The sequence below is a fragment of the Tyto alba genome, unplaced genomic scaffold (genome assembly GCF_018691265.1).
Source record: "Tyto alba isolate M040663 unplaced genomic scaffold, T.alba_DEE_v4.0 Super-Scaffold_3, whole genome shotgun sequence".
Taxonomy (NCBI): Eukaryota; Metazoa; Chordata; class Aves; order Strigiformes; family Tytonidae; genus Tyto; species Tyto alba.
In genome coordinates, this window is record NW_024881304.1 from 10,866,897 (window position 1) to 10,889,654 (window position 22,758).

The 22,758-nt window shown below is 36.1% G+C and overlaps 1 protein-coding gene across 7 annotated transcripts in view; it reads right to left on the reverse strand.

Annotated features, from left to right (window-relative positions):
* FHIT (fragile histidine triad diadenosine triphosphatase) overlaps positions 1–22,758 on the reverse strand; it is a 620,021-nt gene that overhangs the window by 518,094 nt on the left and 79,169 nt on the right. For 3 of the 7 annotated variants that reach the window (XM_042799725.1, XM_042799726.1, XM_042799730.1), the window contains one exon: positions 14,731–14,783. The exons of 2 other annotated variants lie outside the window; for them this stretch is intronic. In XM_042799725.1, coding sequence (XP_042655659.1) covers positions 14,731–14,783 — 53 coding nt within the window. The remainder of the gene's footprint in view (positions 1–14,730; positions 14,784–22,758) is intronic. 2 more of the 7 variants (XM_042799728.1, XM_042799727.1) reach the window with 1 other exon arrangement.

A 22,758-nucleotide genomic window follows, 5' to 3' on the forward strand; every position in this document is an offset into this window, starting at 1 on the left:
TCTGATCATGTAAGGAAAAAATCTTCATGAAGAGGACAATTAAGTACTGCAACAGGTAGCCTAGAGGGGCTATAGAATTTCCCATCCTTAGAGGTTGTCAGAGTTAAAGTAGAAAATGTCCTGAGCAACCTGCTTTACGTTTTAGCTTTGAATAGGATTTTGCTCTAGAGACTTCCACTATCCTATGATTCCATGAAATAAGAGCAGGTTCTGCTTGACAGCCATAGACTCTGGAAAGCCACTGTATCATAACTATGGCAATCATAATTAGACTAAAATGGCTGCTGTAGTAAGAATTCAACAGACAAAGAAATCTAAATAGTGAAGCAAACTGACAAAAATAAAGTAGTAACATAAAAGATCTACTTAGAAAGGACTGTGGAGAGAAAATCATTCAAAAATGCAAGGACAGAACTTGAGCAACAGCAGAAAGCCCAACACACTTAGGATGCAAAAGGGCAAGAACTAACAAAGCTGTAAATACAGCAAGGTGGCAATTAATATAAAGAATTTAAATGCTTGAGTTTGACACAAAGAGAAGATGAAATTCATCAAAGGAACAGAGAATAATGATACAATGAAAATAGTGGGTGAGGTAGCTGCACTGGCATCAGAGTAACAGCAAAGGAGGGTAAAGCTTTTGTCACACAGTGCAAGATCAGGAAGGTCTTAAGTGCTTTGGCATGGTCACAAGAGACACACAGAAGAGTTACTATCAGTCCATCTTCTCCTGAATAGCACTGGTGCAACTGAACCGTATCTGAAAGAAAAATATGTCAGTCAGTGAAAAGAATATGCTTGAAATTATTTGAATATAATGATCAAAGTATGACAGAAATAAGAGAATGGCAGTTTTGAAAAGAAAAAAAAAATCTATATTTGATCTAGCTCAGGCTTTCTTTGTGTCAGCACTTTAAATAACACAGCAAAGGTGCTGACAATAGTTCTGTTAACATTATTGTGAAAGCTACTAAAACTAAATGAGGTTTTAAAGACTGCTTATATTTAACTGATGGCCTGAATTGCAAAGCTAAAAACAAGACTCAGTGCACCATATCCCAATTTTCAGTGTATTTGGTCTATGTAGAAACAAAGGAAACTAAATGGAAAAGCAAAATCATCCTTCATGTGAGAGAAGGAAAAACCCACCAGTGATTCCCAATCTTGCCAAGTTTCTAATTCAAAATTCTTTTCAGAATATTCCCCATTTACTATCAACACAATTAAACTGCAGCTATGAAGACCTCAAGCACTTTATTTGCTTCATAATTACTGAAGTTTCTTTAGTATGTTATGGTGCAATCTATATTACCACAATTGTAATAAAAGCAGGTAGCTGCTGAAAATATTCAAGACAAAATTATTCTTGAAGTGGCTACAGTACAATATTCATAAGAATTATTTATTTTCAATCAGAGAGGAAAACAGTAATAGTAAATAGAACACCCAGCAGACTAAAACTACTGAATTGTGTTAATAGTTGTAGACAATTAACTCTTGTGGTCTTCTGGACAGAACTTGTTCCTTTTCCACTCAGCTTTACTTGTACTCACACTAGTGGAAATTATGGCTCCTACTACTTCTGCTGAATTATGGACATAGTCCAGAGGGCCCGAGCACAGTCTCACAAGTCTAGGTCTCCACTCAAAGCATTAGAAACAACTGGTACAAGAAGTAGAATATATAGCATCCTCAGCAAAACTTTTCTGTACGTGCAACAACAGCTGGTGTACCTACTCCTGTGAATTAACCCCAGCAATGCCACCCGTTTCCACAGCTCCTACCATGACTTTTCCCACAGGGCGCATTTGTAATACATTCACCGCATCACAGTCAGCAATGTTGGACTGCACTCGCAATAAAAGCTTTCTCCTAACTGCACGTGTTCCACTACCCCTTAAGGAAAGAACAGTGCCATGGCCATCATTAAACAGCCACTTTCAAATTTTACAATTCAGTATGAAGAAATGGGCACTTCAGGTGGTATTAAGCAGCAACTTATAAATTTTGCTTTTCCTTAGGAAACAAAAAGCACAGAGAAGCACTGTTTAGCAGTAACATGTAAATTTAATCCTCTGGTGTGATAAAATAATTTCTGATTGCACTACATAGTTCATACAATGTGTCAAGTACCTGTTTTATTATACCTGAAGGTACACTGAAGTTGCTTTTCTTATACAGAGAAAAATTTACAAGTTGTTGCTTAATGTTACCTTTTGGTATTCCCTTGTAAAGGACTGAGAAATTTACACAGTGTTTCTGAACACCAACACTTTCATTCTGTAATAGAAGGCAAAACAACTTAAAGTTTACCTGTAGGTCTCATGTTAAAGTGCATGATTTTGTCCAATTCTGTGAGGTCATCATTTTTCCTTCTACAAATCTTCTGTATGTTTTTCTTTCTCCTGAACATTTAATCTGACATTTTTTGCCTTCTGACAACATAATAATGAGTTTAAGTACTAAAAACACTGGTATTGCCATTCAGTCTAATTAATCAAAATTCAGATGGGGGGCATATAAAAATTAAAAATATAAGGAAAGCAGTGTTACAAAATGCAGTAAAGTTACTGATCCTAAAAACCCTGAAGAACGATAATTGGGCAAAACTGGCACAACAACAAAATGGAGATACTTTCTCTAAACCAGAAGACATGTTAATTTTTAAAATGGTAAATAAGACATCGTAGTAGCTCAATAAAACACAGGCATCTAAAATGTCATTTAAAAAAAGCATAAAAGCCACTGTCTTTCAATACCAAAGAAAGGAAGTCAGAGTAACAGGCAAACCCCAGTGACAGATGAAGTTTTAACTAAGCAATAAGGCACAATTAGCTGCTTTTCCTCTTTGAAGAAATTCCTAAGCAATACGCACTTAGAGTAAAGTCTGTAAGTTAAGAAAACCTCACCTAGCAGTTATATGAATGGTATAACTAAAGCCACCAAAATATTTTCTGTTAACCACAAGTAGATTATAATTGACAGTGTAAGAGATTAAAGGCCATTTTATTACTTCTCAGTGCCACTCTGTCCTTACAATGCTATAATTATGACTGGTCAAGTAGATCTTTAATTTGCACACCTCTTCCAAACACTGATTATCTGTGTTCTGCAGACATCTGCAAATACATACATCAAAGCTGCCAACTTTCACAGAATGTTAACGAGGGCCCATTGCTCTTATATACTTTTTAGACTTGAAACACAATGCTTTAGGTCTATAAACAAGTCCACTTAGACATTTTCATACAACTTATTCATGTAGAAACTATAATGTTCTGTTCTTCCCAGAAGCTTATAATACATCACATGGATAATAGCATTTGAAAAGATTAAGCATGAAATACAGGAAACACCAACAAAATTCAAAATATACCTGAATCGTCACTGGAGAAATTCTATTATTTCTTAAGGAGTAGGTAGGAATGCACAGGGGGAAAGGCCAGGAAACACTAAAATAAACCAAAAAGCCCTCCTAAAAAACAGTGCAACTTTCAAAGAATAGATGCATGTAAGCACTGTGCAAGTATATAGCCCTCTCCACTGGGCACTGGCACTTACAAGGTACTATTTAAAAAAAATAATAATAATCATTCCATAAAAATATTTTCACATGGTATAAAAATTTTATATTCAGAAATACTTGTATTTCATAATACTTAGAATAAACACAGTCTAAGATAAACAGAAAAATGTCTCCATTAGCTGACCAAAGAACTGATTATGAGGCAGCACTAAAGACCATCAAACCAGGTGTGTATAAGCCTTTGAATTTACAAAGTGACCTTAGACACAAACAGTATGCCAGTATTAAACACAAACTACAGTGGAATTAGTCTCATATACACCCCATAGAGCATAAATCTCCACTTAAGTCTTCTAAAACATGCAAAACACTTATGCAAATGTAGCACTGAAATAAGGTTTTTCCCAGCTGGTGAGAGAGTGTACAATATTCTGAGCTTCTGCACCAGCTTGCCCTCTCCTGAAGCTAGAAGGTATTTCCTAAAAATTAGGATACCTGAGCACCAGAACACATTTTTTTTAGAGGTTGAAAGACTATCCAAGCAGCTTGGGAATTTGAGAATAAGTTCAATAATAGAGGCAACGACCACAAATTCTATCTTGGGAGATTCAGCTGGGCATTAAGCACAACTTAATTCCCCTAGAAATTTAAGTAAACCCATGGTTGACTATCTATTGTTGGCAGTAATCATACTTTAAGAGGATGTTTGAACCAGGTGACATATAGAAGGCCCTTCCAAGTAATGTTCTGCCCAGCCAGGCTGCGGAATATCCCACCCTGGAGATTTTTAACATCCAGTGGACCATGCTCTCCAGAATTTGATTTAAAGTCAAAATCAGGTCTTCCTTGAACAGGAGTTGGACTAAGATTCCAGTATAACATGCAGTTCATTATTCATATTTGATGTGCCACTGAACCTGGTTTGTCCCTGGCTTTATTTACAGATATGCCAATCCAATATCTGTTAGTTACACCAGATCTACGATGCCTAAGTTTGATGTGAGAGATCAGGGGGATATTAGTAGATGGAAAATTGAGTATGAGCCAGCAAGGTGCACTCACAGCCCAGAAAGCCAACCATACCCCAGGCTGCATCAAGAGAAGTGTGGCCAGCAGGTCAAGGGAGGGGATTCTCCCCCTCAACGTTTGTGAGACCCCACCTGCAGTACAGTGTTCAGCTCTGGGATCCCCGGCAGAAGGACACGGAGCTGCTCGAGTGGGGCCAGAGGAGGCCACGGAGATGCTGGCGGGGCTGGAGCAGCTCCCCTGGGAGGCCGGGCTGAGAGAGTTGGGGGGTTCAGCCTGGAGAAGAGAAGGCTCCTTGGAGACCATATAGCAGCCTTCCAGTACTTAAAGGGGGCTACAGGGAAGATGGGGAGGACTTCGTCAGGGAGTGTAGAGATAGGACGAGGGGTAACAGTTTTAAACTGCAAGAGGGGATTTAGATTAGACATAAGGAATAAATTCTCCCCTGTGAGGGTGGTGAGTCACTGGCCCAGGGTGTCCAGAGCAGCTGTGGCTGCCCCCTCCCTGGAAGGGTTCAAGGCCAGGTTGGACGGGGCTGGGAGCACCCTGGGCTGGGGGAAGGGGGCCCTGCCCAGGGCAGGGGGGTTGATACTAGATGATCTTTAAGATCCCTTCCAACCCAAACCATTCTATGACTCTATGACTTAGAATACAGAGTAACTTTCTGCCTGAAGATACACAGCTCCTCAGTATCAAAGCTCAGAAAGAAAAGATCTTCCATTGCCCTAAAGCCTCTTTATCATACAGTATATGAATACAGAAGTAAATACAATATTTAACTATTAATTTGATATTTCATTAGTTAATAAATAATGTAGAAAGAGATCAAAATAACATTTAAAATTACAGTGATTGCTTTGTAAACTCAGTTAGAAATTGGAAAAATAAAATTTCACGTTATTTATATCAAGGGACACCCAGATTTTCAGCACAGTTTTGAACTTCTTTACTTCAGTCATTCTCTAAGCAAGCAGGGATTAGTAGCAACACAACAATTACTTATACTTACAATAAACTCTACTACTTTGCCAATTATCTCAACAGAGTTGCATTTGTGCCAGCATCTGAAGAGAAAATGTTCCCAGTGATCAACACCTCTGACACAGCATCTCATCATGCCAGGATACAGAGCAATAATTGTAATTTAATAATGCTGTCTACAGTGCCCAGCCAGCAGCTGCAAGCATAGAGAATAAGCAAGAGTTTCAAAACAAGCAAAATGGCAATGCTGCAAAAACTAATAAAATGTCCTTTCTTTTCTGTTTCTGGTATGGTAGGCAGGGTTAATACTGTGGCCCAGAGATGAGAAAGATCATTCAAAACAGTGAACTAATTCAACAATCCAGTTGTAAGACTTAGAAAGAGAGCAAGACAATTAAAAAAGTTAAGGGCGAAAGATTCATCCTTTCTGCCTATCTGGATTCTTTATATAAATCTGTTTAATACTCATGACTAAACACATACATGTCACTTCACACACCAAATAAAGAGGAAATTAAATTAACTTCTTTTAGAACAGAAACAAAATTAAAAGTACTCAGAAATCTTCAATAGCCAAATAAACATTACTCAAACAACTGAGTTTAGAACTCACTTAATTCAAACCCTGAATGATTGGAAAAAAATTAAGAGAATATTTGTGCCTTACTTTTCACTTCTCTATTTTCTATGCTGCAACTGCAGTGTACAATCTTTTTCTTTACCCAATTTTTTGTTCTTTTAAAATATGAAAAAAGGTTAGAGGTCCTATCAAAATGAGTCTCATTGTCTTCACTGCAGAATACCACCATCACAGTAAATCATCAAGCTCTATAATTTCTGAACTTTCTGTATCTAAAATAATGACAAACATTAAACCTGTTCAATTAAAGGCAGCATAACAGGAGATAGTTTTCTAAAACTGTTACTGACTTTTTTGTATATGCAATTGTATTTTGAAGAAATACCTCTTTTCCAATCATGTTAACCATTATCTGTTCTGATACCCATTTAACTGGCAAGAATTCAGCCACTCATTCTAAATAATTCCATTTGTTATGCATTAATTGTTTAAACAGGTTTTGCTGTCTCCTATTTGAGCATTTTCAGATAACTTCAGGTGGTTTTCCCAGTTATATACAATTTTTAAAAAATCATGACAGAATACAATGCCATTTTTGAAACTAGTAACAACATGTCATTGGAAATGGTTTACTACAATCATAAAATATGCAATGCGTCCTCCCTCTTAAGTCAGTATCTATGTTATTAGACACACTTAAAGACAGTAAATCCAATTTAAATCACAACTTCTAATAAAATAGAAGTGCTTCAGTTCTTAATATGGTACCTGACAATATTCACAAAATACAGAGGGCAAGGTGTACCTTATTTGATTGTCAAACAGACTAATTCAACTCATTCATTAGATTTAAAATTAATTTTGATATAGAAACATGCAATTTGTCCAAATATTACCTCACTTACTGGAAAATACTGTAGGCAAGTATTTGATGAATCCTGTTCAGTAGTAATTTTTATAGAGACACACTCATGTGATCTAGTGGGTACTTCACACATGAACACAGACTTACTATTGAAAGTTCATCAGAACTTCCTCAAAACACTCCTAAAGAGCCAAACTAGATGGTGTAAGACAAAAGGGGGGAGGGGAAATAACCCTTTGCTCTATTATTTATATTCCTGTAGAATGGAGTCCTTGTATCCCAGCTTCTTGTAATCATATACTGACTTATTTTTACCCATGAGATTAAGTCCCAACAATTTTACACAGAAGGGGCAGGGGAAACTCCAGTATAAGTAAAGTAGAAGGCTCAAGCAAAGTAAAGTAGTACTGTTGGAGAGATTTATCAGGTTGAAGAAAAGTTAATAAAATTTTTGAACTAGAAATTATTGAATAGAGTTCTTAGTATTGGGTATGTGCTGATGAAGTTTCCTAACATTAGAGTTGGTCAACACTGTCAATAGAGAAAATGATCTGTATACTTACAGACAAAAAAGTCAAATAATTTTGAGGTCTGGAAAAAGCAAATAGGTGAAAATATAGAGTTGTACACTTGGGGGCCCGTAACAAAATAGCTTAAGAGTTTATCAATTGCAAATACTAGAAGAGATGTAAGACCAGGATTTATTACAGGACAATTCTGAGCTATTGTGGCACACTCATAAGCAAGTATTTTTGAGCCTTAGAATGAGTGAAAATCCCTAACTCACAGTAAGTGTTATACTAGGTCCACTGGTGACACTATATCAGGACTTTTCCGTTGAATCCTGGACATGGAAATTGAAGAAGAGTGAGTAAATTCAGAGGAAGGCTGTTAAAATGATTAGATGTACAGAGAATATCACAGCTTCCAGCTTCAAAGCGCAATGCAGAAGCAACTAGTTCATATGCAAATGGTTTGTCAAAAATATATTCACATTTCAGAGAGAAGCTCCAAGTTCTGCAACACCTAGTATAGGTTAACTTTCTCAGTTTAAGGTAATCTTTATGTAAAAGGTAACTAACATACACTGCTGCAGTATAATTTCTGTCTGGTTTTGTCTTTCCCTCTACTCCCAATTTCTGACACACACACCCCCTCCCCAGAGGGGACTGTGGGGAATGGCAAACAGAGCTCTTAGTAAGAAAACTGACAGAAGTGGCATAATTTAACTCATAAGCTAGAACTAACATGTTATCATGAAAGTTTCCAGACATGCTATTTCCTCTATTAAAATCAATCTGCATTACATTTCATTACCTTGCTTTTGCTAATGCAAAATACGTAGGTCGTTAAGAGCACTGCTGATGGTGGTGATAATCATTTTGCTCAAAATTCATCTCAAGAGGCCTTAGAGTACTGCAGATTTACCAGTGTGAACACCTATCCCTTTACACCTAGAAGTCTTAATTTAAGCACTTCGACATACAGACAAATTTTACTCGTGATAGGTATTTAAAACCTGGCATCTTTTCAGAAATTACAAGAAATCACACTCAATTACTGTTTTCGAGTAAAGGTAAGAGCACAAAGTTTGTATATGTATTTGACAGTTTTGTAAGTATTCAGAAAATCACATGGGTAAGAGTTGGACAGTGCAAAAGCAAATCAGCATTTATAAGTATTTCTTTTCCTACAGAAAGTCATTTTGAGATAGCTACTTCTATCTTTTTTTCAGCACTTGGACTCAATCTTGGCTTCTTTGGAGGGATCTATCAATCTAATGTGACTGTGTTATAACCCCTAGGTTCCAACCATTACAGTAGGCAGAACCAACCTTATTGATATATGAAAGACTATGGATATGCCTATTTGAGAGGAGACAAGAAGCCATTTTTTTGAAGGAAATCATACTCAACATGCCAAGAACACTTGTGTTCTGTCTTACCTACTGTTGGATATTCCCCCAAACTCTTGCGTAGGCAGAACTTCATCTTAATCTCCTATGTTCTACCAGTACCAAGTTGCAAATATCTTGCTTCAGAATATAGATACTACTAAATACCGTTTGTGGTAACTGGCTATGCCCCAAAACTTCCCTCTGCCTTTTTCAGTGTCACACATTGTAATCAGCTCCAAATTCTTAGTTTTGGCAAAGCTGACAGCTCAGGACTTGAGGATGACGAGAACACATTGCCAGCTCGGGTAACAGTGCTTCTCAAGGTTCACTGCCCTGCTCCTTATTTAAGCCTTCCTTGCAAAGCTAATCTCCCAGGAAACCCAAACACATGAGCATTCTTCATTAAAATAGTAAAAGCCCGACAATTCTGTTTATTGCATTCATTTCCCTGCTATTCACCACACAAAGATACTGTTCACCCAGAATGCACAGACTAAATCCAGCAATAAGACAATGTTAAGGACTTCAAACTCTCTCAAAAAGATCAAAAATCTGTGGTTATTTTTGAGATACTTCAATTCCTGTTCCGAAAGAAATAGAATGCTCCCTTAGCATGCAGTGCAGTTCAATTCCTTTTGGCTCTGTCAGAGTTAATCGTGTTTTCCCTTGTTATTCTCTAAATTATGAGAAAAATATCAATTCAGCATCTAGCTATTGGCTGTACTGTATTTAAACTTCCACCCTTGTTGTTGTAGCTAAGCATGTTCCGTATTCAAATCAACAGTAGTAATGTGAACTACTGTGAAAATGAACTTCTGCTTTTCCTGTTGAAAACATGAACCCTTATTTCCCCAACACTTGCAGAATCTGCACTAGTCACTTATCACTTTTATAAAGCTTTTAAACATTGGCTGCATTAACTAATTAACTTGGCAATAACTAATTAACTTGACATTAACTAATTAATCTACTGACCAAAGAGAGAAACTGGCACTGGCAAATTACTAGTTTGGAGGTTAAATTAATTAAAAATAGTATAGTAGTGACAGAATTTAATCTCATACTTCTCGTGAGAGCATGGAATCACTCTCAGCTGCAGCAATTTGTGATAAATCCATGGACAGATTTTATGATGATAGTGGAATTAGTTTGTGTCACACCTAAGAGTATATGTGCTCACACAACAGTACATATATTAAACAATATTAAAAATACACAAATTGAGCAAGCCAAAAGAATCTATCATTTGAACTAGCATGTGATACATACCCTTCAATATCAAGATATAGTTATTTGCATCAGTAAAATTCAGGGGATTGTAACAGTGGTTGGGAGGACCAGAATATTCTTTACCATCTGTCTTTACCTGTGTGAATACAGTGTAAACTGTAAATACATTTCCTTGACTAGTTTAAGTTCATTCTTTATATTCTACCTTTAGCATGATAGCTTTTAATCCAACAACTTGAAAACTGGGGAATGACTCTAAAACATGGCAAAGACAAACATCCACATGTGCTTGAAGGAGGAAGGGAGATGAAGAGAAATAGAGCAGAAGAGAAACAGAGCTGAGGACAGACAGATAGAAAGAGGTTATCACAATACTCAATCTCACAAATACAACTACTAAGCAACAGAACCGTAGATAGTTATCCAACTACAAAAGTAAGATGGACACTGAAAGTCATCCTTAGTACATAAGCACACTGAACAACATACAAACTGTACACATATTGTACTCACTCATAACTATTTTTGACATTTTTGATGCTGATCAGTAAAAACCCAGTCATGAATTTCTTTCTGATTAATACAGGAGCTCTTAAATTAACAAAGAAATTGTCCTTTGATAGGAGCTCAGTTACATTAACAAACTCTTATCTATGACCTAAATGAGGGTCACAGCTCAAGCTATACCCTTCCACTGAATGGGTATAAGAAAGGCTAATATTTCATATCCAGTCTTCAAAAACCAGACTATTATGCCACTCGGCATCAACCACCACTCAGACAAGAGCAGAAGCAGAACAGACTGAGCTGCAATGAAGCTGTCAAGCACTACGCTACTCACGGCCTGGCTCAATGAAGAAAAGATGCCTGTCTTGAGAAGGAGTTGCAGGAACATGGTCAGCCCTGAGCAATGGAAGAGGCAACATCAGCGGTTCTAGTTCCTGTTGGTTAGGATCAGGAGCCGAGGAATAAAACACGTAGGATGTGGATTTACAGAAATAAAGGTGCCCATCCTCCTCCACATCTTGTTTCTTCTCAGCTCACTTACCTGTCGCTAACTATGAGTCTTCCTACAGCAGAGTATACAAAGCTAAAAGAAAGCAACTCAACAAGGAAGAGTACAAATATGCTTCAATCTGCACAATTCCTTTTCCCATCTTTAGACTTGTGTTCAAGCATGCTGGGGCATGATTCCAAAAGTAAATGAGATACTATGGCAAAAAACTAAATCTGCTGCTCATATATTGAATAAAAGAACCAAGGCTGTGTTAGCACTTGGGTAAAGAACCCAGCAGCACACAGGAGCAGTGAAGGGCCACAGACAGTATGCTGTCAAACTCAACACCCCAACCCAAAAATCAATCACTACATCACTTTTAGGAAACTACTACCAATTCACAAGTCTGAAAGAAGAGAGAATTCTGAGCCTGAATAAAGAGAGCAGCAACTAGCTTCATGAACAAATTCAGTGTCTAAGAAATATCAGAGAGAAGCATGAGAAGATGGAAGTAGGAGCTACTCCAACCACTGGGAGTTATGCTTCTGCAATAACTACTGATCTCTCCATTCAACTCTTTTCTGGAGCTTTATACAAGTCATCCTGAATACATGAGCTCTAACTATCCAGGTACCTGGGCTGTTTTAAACAGAGGATGAAAAAACACAGCTTCAAAGATTCGTTTGTCCCTACCTCTTACTGACACAAGGCTGATGACATAACCTGTTACACCTTTGAGGTGTGTTGCAACAGAGCATGCCTACAACTGAAAGCAAGGGATGGTTTTGCAGCTTACACATATATAATCCAAATGGCTTCAAATTTACTACTGCAAGTACTACTGACAGTGTAGTTGTGGCAGCATAGTTTCCAGCATGAATTGTACAATTCTGCCCAGAAACTAAGGTAAGTACTCACATTAAGCATGCCATCTGTAAGAGGGAGATAATACTTCATCCTGCTTTTGGTATTATTGGCAAGGTATCTTATATGTCAGAGTAGAAACTTACACTGCAGCTTATGACAACAGCCACATTCGCTAGGTGGTACTGTCAAACAAATTATAGTAACGCTAATAACTAGAAGGAACTATTAAGATGCATCAATATAAAAAGAAATGACAATGCTTATGTAAAACATTATTGTTTATTCATTGAAAAATTACAAACCACAGAATACAACTGATCTGGCAACACAGCTAAATTGTTATTGATTTCCATTGAGAATTTTTCCCCCCTTCTTGACATTTCTAGAATTTTTACATAACTATATATTATGGCTCATAGTGAAGATGAAATCTATTATAAATTCCACACATCTGCTGAGATATGCCATTCTGAAGTTAACTGTCTTGAAACCTGCATTTGGAGCACATGAAAGTCATTCAATTTGCCAATATTAACTCCTCTTACATCAATACCTGAATTTAAGAGAGTTTGCATTCTTGTTCACACTGTAAAACAAAAACCAGACTCTCTTTCCTGTGGGGTCAAAAGAAACAAGCAAAACTTACTTTTCTGAACAGTTGTTCAGAGGAACAGATTCATCTGAGAAGGCTAACGTTTAAGTGGCTGAATAAATCAGTGACTTAAATTCTAAATAAATGTATGATGCAATCAAAGCTATGGAAGTTCAAGTAATGAAAATCTGATGATTAAATGTAAGTTTTTATTACTGTTAACATCACTCCCATTTTTTAGATAAGCAATTTAAGTCTGTTATTACAAGGATTTTGACATACAGTTTAGATGAATTAACTTATGTATAGCTACTCAGGACCCACAAGTACAGCAATGATCAATTCAAGATGCAGGCCAGTATCTCTGAAAAGAATACCTCTTCACATGGACTGCGAGTATATAAACATATAGCAATAGAAAGTTACAGTAAAGAGGGGACTGGTGAATGTTACATCTACTGTTACAATGCACGTATCAATGACTGAGATGTTTGTTTCAAGCAAAAGCCATTGACTTAAAAACCTCTTATAATTATTTTTCTCCAATGCTGCTGTTATTTCCTGTTAAAATAAAAATTATTGTGAGAGACCAAATTATATCTGAATACTTGAGAGATATATTACATATGTTATTTGTCTCAGACACTGACTTTAGCTTTACATTATCTATCCTCAAAACTCAACAGCAATTTGGTGATACTGGATATAAACACTACAACTATTATTTTTTGTGAGGGAGGCTAACATTTAAGCTTCACAAACCAGCAAGCTACTTCCTGATTACTTTCCCTCAGTCCTTATCACTAAACTAATTTATTATGCCTTTTGTCCTCCATTGTTAATCTCATATTCCTACACAAGGAATTAATCAGAGAGCAAAAAATCAATACCTATGTTATCTGATATCATTAATGACACATTTATTTATTAACAAGAAAAATCTATTAATCAAGGTTCTAGCTTTGGGTTTTACATGCAGATGACAGGACATTTTTGGGTCCAGCTTCGAACACAGAATCACACTGAAAGGGCTCAGAAAAACACTTCCTTTGATCATTATCTGAAAACCTTCCTGCTCATCTGGACAATTTTAGACTTGGGCTACCATCTTGCCCTGCCATCTATTTGCTCTCTAAAACTCTACCTGCTGTAAAACATTCATTCAGTAGTGGAAGCTGGAGGAACCTGACTAGGAAAACAATACAATAAGAAGATGAAGTAATATGCAGTACACTAGCACAGAGGCCAAAATCTAGCACAAACAGGCCAGAACTTTGGAAGACTGAAAAATTAAATGAACATTACAGAACAGAGTACAAACTGGGTCAAAGCAAACAACAAGTCATTCAGGAGATAGTAAAGCACAGATTTTTCTATGGAAAAAATGGTAGGTGAGCGCTGCTGAGAATATTGGCTTTTTCTTGTTTTAAATAATTAGTATTTTTGGTTAAAGTTACGTAGACATTTTCTGCAAACTGTTTTTAACGTAAAAGGCAAGTCATAAAAGACTACTAAATTATTATTTCTTATATCCACCTCTGCACACTATCTAAAGTTAAAACACAGAAATAATTGAATATAATATGCTGCAAAGGTCTTATATTTTTATCTGGATACTTCACCTGATACTCAAGGAGAAAATTATGTGTTACTTTGAAGATGCTACTAAATTAAATTTCTTTGTACAAATTAGAAACTTTGACATTTAAAATGAATTTTAATAGGGTAATAAACTCAGGAAATTTCATAACTCCATCCAAGATATGAGGCATCTCTGACCTACTGACAGCTTATGCTGAATGAAAGTCATCATTAAACTCTCATGAGACAGTACACTGATAGATACTTTACAGTGACTTATTTGAGTGATAAAGACAAATATGAAGGAAAAAACCAGTTCAGCCTATTTTTAGCATTATCTTCACAAGGACTTCAAAAACACTTAACAACATTGCAGGATTTGCATTGTACTCAACTGTTCAGGAAGAATGTAATATTTGGTACTTTTCTTAAATGCTGAATAGCCAAAGTTTTTCAGATATTTCTTTTCTTTAAAATACCTCCTTTTCACCTCCTTTCTTCCAGAGTAGAACCTGAAAGTTGACACCAACCAGGCTAAATACTCAGAAACAAGTAAATAACAAGAACATCAAAAATATCCATTTTCACCTACTGGTTCCTTGGAGCTTGACTTCTTAAGAGATTCTTTTTGTATGATTAATCTGTAAAACATGAAACACCATATTCAATACAGCTTGACAAGACATACAATATAAATCTAAAGCTTTAACATTATTTTTTTAAGAACCAGCTTTTTCTTATTGAACTCTAATGCTACTATGTATTCAAAACCACGTGCTTGCACTGTATTTTTGTCTGGTCTGCTGTTAAAGAGACCATGATCCAAGAAGTTTTCAGAATCATCTTCACCTCAAAAACTGAACCATCACATGATAAAGTGCTTCTGTTCCCACAGACTTCAGTAAGACTTATTTCTCCAGCAGCTCACAGCACTGAGCTCTCTTTCTCAGAATCCTGCCTGGCTGCGAAGCTCCCCTGGATATATCTCCCACAAATATAACCTCTGAGTACAAAACAGCCCTGGGTATTTAGATCCCCTGTTACTGAGGAGAGATTGACATAAAAGGCAATATCAAATTCAGTTTATGTGATTTTATAGATTGCATGTATTTCTAGAGTCAATATTCCCCATTTTTAAAATTTAATTTACTATGATTTTACTCAGGATTAAACATGGGATTTTCTTCATTGTTATTTTTAGAGAATATTTCACAATAAAGACTGTGGAAAATAGAGAGGAACATCACAGATATGAAATAAGCCAACAAATTGCAGTAGTAACACAATTTTAATGGAAGATATTCCATAAATGATGCTCAAAAAAATATTTGAAGAAATTCCTTTTTTAGTTCATCATTTCTCAGTTACTTGACTGTCCATCTAACAAAAGCAAACATTCCACCCCTTTTATTGCAGTAACAATGTTACACCAACAGCCACAGTTTAGGTTTGTATTTTTGGAGGTGTTTTTTGGCCCTGGTCATAATCATAAATATTGGTCAATATTTGCCATTGACTTCTAGTTTTTGTTAATATACCAGCAGAAGAAAAGTCTGCCATATATATCTTTCCTACTATGAATAACTACTACCAAATGAAACAAAGAATACTTTCAAACCCTCTGATAGATAGAAAAGGAACATCTTCCCACTACTAAACTGTGATTCCTAAACTCAGTATAGTTATATATGTTAAAAATTGGCCCAAAGCAATGCATAATGCTCATTTCTGTGTACCGTCTATAAGGATAATTTACAATCTCTTCCTAGAAATCAGGCAAATGTACAACAGGTAAGTACAGAAAAAGCTAAGAGAAAATGCTAAAAATTCCCATTACAAGAAATGAAAAAGTTCCTCTTCTAAAAATTACCGAAGTGCTTTAAGTCAAGTAGGAGAGAGGTCTCCGTGCATACTATACACCACTGCAGCTTGGTTTTACTAGTATTATAATGAAAGATAGGTCTTATAATCAGTGGCTTCATGGCCAGCCCCCATCCCTATTGCCTCGCATAGGAAGGAATCTACCTACATCCCCATTCCAACACGAAGTTGCTTGAACACCACTGATCTGCTCCAGTAATGGAGGAAAATTCCTAAAACTACCAAATCTCTCAGGTGCTCACTGATAAAACGAGACAGGTTGGTAGATATTTAATTGGTTTAGGAACTGAATTAATTTTCTGCTTTACCAAGCCTGGATTTAAGTAAACAGCCACAATAACTAGTTTTAATGGAACCCTACAGCTTTATATCAAAATTGAAGATTATTGCACTGTAAGATGGAAAGCTTGAATTGCGAAACAGAATGTTGTTGTTTAAGACTATTATAACTGAAATAGCAATAGTAGCCTTGAAGGGGATAGAAAGACCACCAGCTGCACTGCTATTTATACCCTGCTGGCAGATTCATTGAAAGGTATTTGCAAACGGCTTCATAAAGGACACTTCGGCACCTTTTCAACAATAATAGCTAAAAAATATTTTTTAAAATCATTTTTAAAAAGATTAAGTGAGTGAAAACTGTTTGAAAACTGAAATGTTCTCTACATGACAAGAACAGACCTTCATTAGTACAAGTTTTCTTTGCAAAAAAGCTCAGGGCAACTATACACTAATTATATCAATCTGACTCTGTACCTCGTCCAGAATATCTATCAGTTTACCACTAGTACTGCCATCCTAGGAGTGGAGACAAGTACTCAATGCACAATACACATTGTATTTGATAAGACTTTTTTTAAAGGAGAGACTTTTATTTATGAAAATGATTGAGTGCTGGTTACTAAGTTACTGGTCAAATGTAAAACTTATGCACTCTTGTATGTCATAATCCATATTATAAAAGCAAGTATGGGAACTATTTGCACTTGACCTGTGGAAGATATATAACATACAGTGAATTTAATTATATTCAGAAAACGTCTGGGATAAGACAAGAAATAAAGAAAGTATTTTTCCAGGTATTTATATAGCAGTAATGACAATAAATTTGTAACAACATTAATTCTTAAAAACTCAGATTCAAAACATGACTTAAAGGATTACACAAATTAGTTGTCTCCAAAACGTTTCTAGATGTTGGCTTTGTAGTTGAGCATGAAAAGGAGTGAGTTCTATATATGGAGACTTCTGACTGAAATTCAAGCTTCGCACACTTTCCAACAAATCTCACCTCATAGAGATTTGAGATAAAAGTCAGACTCTTAAATAACTAAATTCCAGACTAAGAATCAAGACTATATCAAGGGAACTGAAAGCTCTTTATGAGACTTAAGAACCAGGTGTTTCCAGTGGGCCATGACACTATTTATGCTTTGACTATCTGTTATCATGAACTTTCCTCCCCTCTCCCTAAAACAGAGGATGGGATAGGCTAAAACAGATTTGAAACAGTCAAACCTACAACCAACCAGGTCATAAATAAGTTACAGAAGCATATAAAACAAGCATGACAAAATGAATGGCTGCAATGTCCTGGCCAGCTGCAGATAATCAATGACCCCGCAGACCACCAGTTCTTACCCTCACTACTCAAACAACAACGCATCCACCAGGCTTGTCTAGACAGGAAACATTTGGGCAAAAACTGTACTGGTAACATCTCCATTAGCATCAATCATGCATCAGAATGCTTCCTTCTCTCAATTAATACCCATTCCAACTCACCTAATTAAATCTACTAATTTCTCTTACAGATCAACAGATTCTGACAGAGCAGCACTAGTATGGACTCTTGAATTTATAAAAATTGTCGTCTACAATACTGATAACTGCATGTTCCTAAATTACCTTCCAAAAAGGATGTGAAAGAGTCAGAAACAGATGGAAACACTCACAAGTATAAAAATACAAACCTGTGCGTGTGTGTACGCACAATAGATAATCCATACCAGTAATGGTGAGGAATTCAGACTGTATTACACAAATAACTTAAAAGTCAATAGTGATAGGCTAATGTAAAGTATATAAACATTTTAGAATTACTAAAATAAGCATATCATGGACTATATAAGTAAAAACATCACAAAAGATTAGCTCCCAAAATCAGAATAACCTTCGCAAGTTTGAAACATATTCAATACCTGGTACTTCATTTTGCTGTTTAGGAACACAGAGGGTAGATAAGTTTGGAGGAGATAAGAGGAAAAAAAAAAAATCATTTGACATATATCAACTTTTTACCCTTATTCATTTTGGTTTCACCACCAAGACAAAACATTCACTGCCTACTCAGCGGTAGTGGAAGGGAATCCTGCCGAAAACTGCATGTAAGATTTTCAGGGAAGAAGTACTGTTACTAAATTTTATCTCAGAGAAATTCAAACAATTGTCAGACTAGTCAGTCTACTTGTGCAAGACTCTGCAAATTAGTAGCATTACTCACATGACCAGTAATATAAAGAACACTTAGAAATAGAAGAGAAATTCTGGTACTACTACCACTGCATATTAGTTACTCCATATCAACTCCTCACACACCCTTGGACACAGACTGATTTTTACCATAAAACCCTGTGAAAGATTGGTAAACCCTTCGTTTATAAAACTCTGCTGGAGAAAGGGCAACCTAAAAGCCAGCCAAGTGAGCTGCACAGAACTACCTCAAACAGAGCCTGAGAAGGCAGGGGAATGGAAAGCCCACACACATCAAGTAGTTTACATTATACATTAAAGGCCTCAATGGCAGAATTCCCACCTTCTTCCCCACTAACTACCACCTACACCATCAATTAGCACGGGGCCGAGGTGGGAGTTATTATCCCAACATGCTCCTCAAGGCTAATCGCAGCATTTTCCTGTTTGACTTCTCTCCCAACATCTTCAAAATCACTTAGAGAAGCTTAGAAGAGAAACACTATGGGTTTTTTCCTTATTTTTAAGCATATACATCATCTGACATCCATGTTTTGCAAGAGATTTATAAACAAAATCTTTCACATTTATTCTGCATAAAATGCTAGCCCTTGTCCTCCTCTTTGTTGTACATATTTAATGGAATTAAAGTGGTTTTGAAAATTATTCCACATTCTCACACTTCATTATTTGACCTCTCACCCATCCTATTAAAAAATTGCTTTATACATGTCTTATAATCACAGTTGTTTGGTGGGTTTTTTTTACATTATCAAAGGGTAAGATTTAATAAAAGAAAAATTCTACTTCATTGCATGCCTGATAGGCTTAGTTTGCAATTAAGCATATTCTGGTAAACCAGCAAATATCCAGTAGGACGCAGAGAAATATAAGGAGATATGCCACTCATTCTGAAGGCAAAATCAGAAAGAAGTTTGGAACACAGCTAACTGGGTGCATTAATATGAATACTAGTTACAGAATTAAAGCCTTTCTCAATTTTTACATTGGCTAAATGAAATACAACTTCAGTGAAAAGTTATTTCTCTATTTTGCATCTTTTAACTGAATATAAACACTCCTAAGGTATCAATAGCAAAGACACTGCGGTACAGCTGTTTTCTTACCATTTGACTAAAAAAAAAGTAGAACAATATGAAAAGAAACACATATTCAAATGAAGGATATCTAAAAATAGCATAAATAAGTTTTAGGACAGATGCCCTCATTTCTTGTGCACCGTGAAAGTTGATTTTAAGCAAATGACATGAATTTTAGGAGACAAAGAACAGCAGCAATGCTGCAATGACACAAGGGGCGGAACATCATAATTACATTTGGGTAAAGTGCTTCAAAAGAAATGGGATGATTTGATTTAAAAATTAGGATTAAAATATGCTTATAAAAAGAAAACAAACATAGATATATTCTTAAAGTGAAGAAACAGAGAAACATTTAAAACCAAAAATCTGTATACTTACTTAAGAAAAACTTTTAATTTTTGTATTCATAGATGTCAAACTGGGAAGCCAACAAGACTTGACCCCTGATATTTGTTTCTTCTCAGATTATCTAACTGTTTTAAGAGGTATTTAATTGAAAACTGAACCATGAAGGAGAAAAAAATAGTACTAGTTATATGTACATGCGAACAAAAAAAGCATGTACATACAGAATACCTTCACAATATCTGTCTCTTGTTCTGACTTCTCTAAGTAGATGAGTATGATTTCAACCTTGGTATTTCAATTTGTTATTGTCAAATACTAGATAAATTTTGAGAAATGAGAAATATTTTATAAACTGTGCCTAAGAAAAACAAACATAAAAGCAAACCCAGAATATCCAGATTTTCATAATTCTCTACTTTTTTTCCTAGCATTGCTTATGTTTCTTGAAAACAATCTTCCCATTAGAAGCTTTGTCAATTTAGAAAATTCTCATTTTGGCTAAAACTTGCCTTTAGGGTGACATATTATTATTTTCAGTATCATAAACCAAATCTGGTCATAAACCTGCTATCAAATTCCCTGTAAACATGGATGAAAGCAGGATAGCTCAATCAAGAGACTGCAAAAGGTAGATGAGATGTTTAAAGGAAACTTTCAAATAGCATCACTGTTGCAGACATGCAGTAGCATTAACAAACCTGAAGCCTACCTAATGTTAAGATCTTTGAGACATCACAATTAAAGAGATATGCTTAAGTTTCAATACAGATAATTCAGTAGCTATAAATGCATTTAAGGGGAGTCACTCCTAAATATAAAGGGCAGCATGACAGAAATCACAAGAGGTGCTTACCAGGAAATTTAATTCTATACAATAATTTGAGTTTCACTAAACCTAGTAGATGTAAGAGCTGAGGTCACACACAGGACCAAAGGAGGAGTAATTACATATCTGTTTGCATAGAGCAATATAGGTCACCACCCATAATTCACATTTTCACCTCAGGAGTTTAAAGAAGCCATGCCACTAACATACAGGCAATTTCTTGTGGATGTCAGCAGATCCAAGTAGACTTACTGTTTATGGACCTATGTTCAACCTTGTATTTTAAAGAAACAAAATCACATTATGATGAAGTGGGGCAAAATCCAAGAACATAATGAGAATAAGTGCAGGAAGCAGCATCCTGAGAGCTGTTAAATGTCAGGGGTTTCAAGTTAGGCGGTGACTGGAGAGGGTTGCTTGGAACTGAGTGCAAATCCAAGTTGTCTGTTCAATTCCTAGTGCATTAAGGGAAACAGATCTCTGTAGCCTTACAAATAAATAGATTTACTCCTAATAATTCTAACATTCTTTTCTTCTGATAACTCCTGAACTGAATAATTGATTAGGCTAAAGGAATAGCATTAAGCAAGTGCAGGACAGAAGGTGGCATCACAGACAGCATTAGCATTTCAACAGGAAATGAGATATGGGAAGTCATATTATGGCAGATAAGGGATCCTAAAATCTGATGCAGTTTTCAGGACATGAGAGCTAGGATATGGCTGCAGAACAGAAACTCAAGGGGACTTTGCAGAAAGTCAACCTTAAAAAGTAAAACTTTGGTCCTGTTTTAAGTATCTGTGCCTGTCACCAATCTCAACAAATGCAGAAATTTTATCATTAATAAACTCATTACTTGTAGTTGTACAGAAGTACATGTATAGAAACTATTTCCTCCTATACTTGCTGTATCTTATACTTGGCCCTGATTCACCGTGCATTCTTCTGTCATACTCTCTTTAAAACAAACAAACAAACAAAGTAGTTATAATACCCGCACTTAATCTATGAAAAGAGAACTTGACAACAGCAGCACTTCTACATAATGAGAGATAGGCACACTGGTAGCACTTGGTATCCTATAAACCCTGTCAGGACAGTTTTATCTTATTCTACTCGTAAAATGAATTCATCACTTTTTTCCTGTTCTGGATCAAGAGCTTGTTAATGCACAGAACAGGCATCAGCTACATGAAACTAAACACAGATCTTCTGACCTGTCACAAAAGTGTCAAAACTACCAACTTCCTTCCTGCTTCCTCTGACTTAATGGATGAAATGAATTTGCTAAACACCCAGTGATGAAGAACTCAGCGTATGATCTGCATCTTTCTTCTTCCTTTCCATGCAGTGCTAACTAAACCCTTCAGTCCCATCCAAATTTCACCGTAGAGATATTCAGGAATATCTTTTTTGGTCACTTTGCTTTCTTCTTCCATGTCTTATGAGACTGGAAGAACTAATCTTTATTGTAGTAATGGTCCTTTAGGTACAGATTCAGTGCATCAGATCTTTTATTTTTACTTGTTTTATTACTCTTTTCAAAATAGCATGCCACTTTCTCACAGAACCTTTCCACCATTCAAAGCAGAATCTTTCTTCCTGACTTCTTTTCCTTTTAGAGAAACAATTAATTAACAACAGACCATCAGGAGGTCTTGATGGTCAGGGACCAAAGACACACAGACCAAGATAAAAGAAAAAACAGAGGCAAAGATGATGTGGGAATCATGGGAGACAACCAAGCAAACTTTAGGAAACAGAAATGTGAAGGAGTGGCAGCGAAGGACTGAAGTCAAGAAACTCAAGTGAAATGCAAGGACAAAGATCACAGACAAAAAGTCTAGTAGGGACATGACTATAAACAATCCTCAGTAGCCACAGCCCTTGCTACAGAGATGAGCCTTTGTGGAACCAGGTACTGTTTATTTTGTGATTATGTGGGCTTGCCATATTTTTCTGTTGTTTTTAATTTTGAAAAGTGTC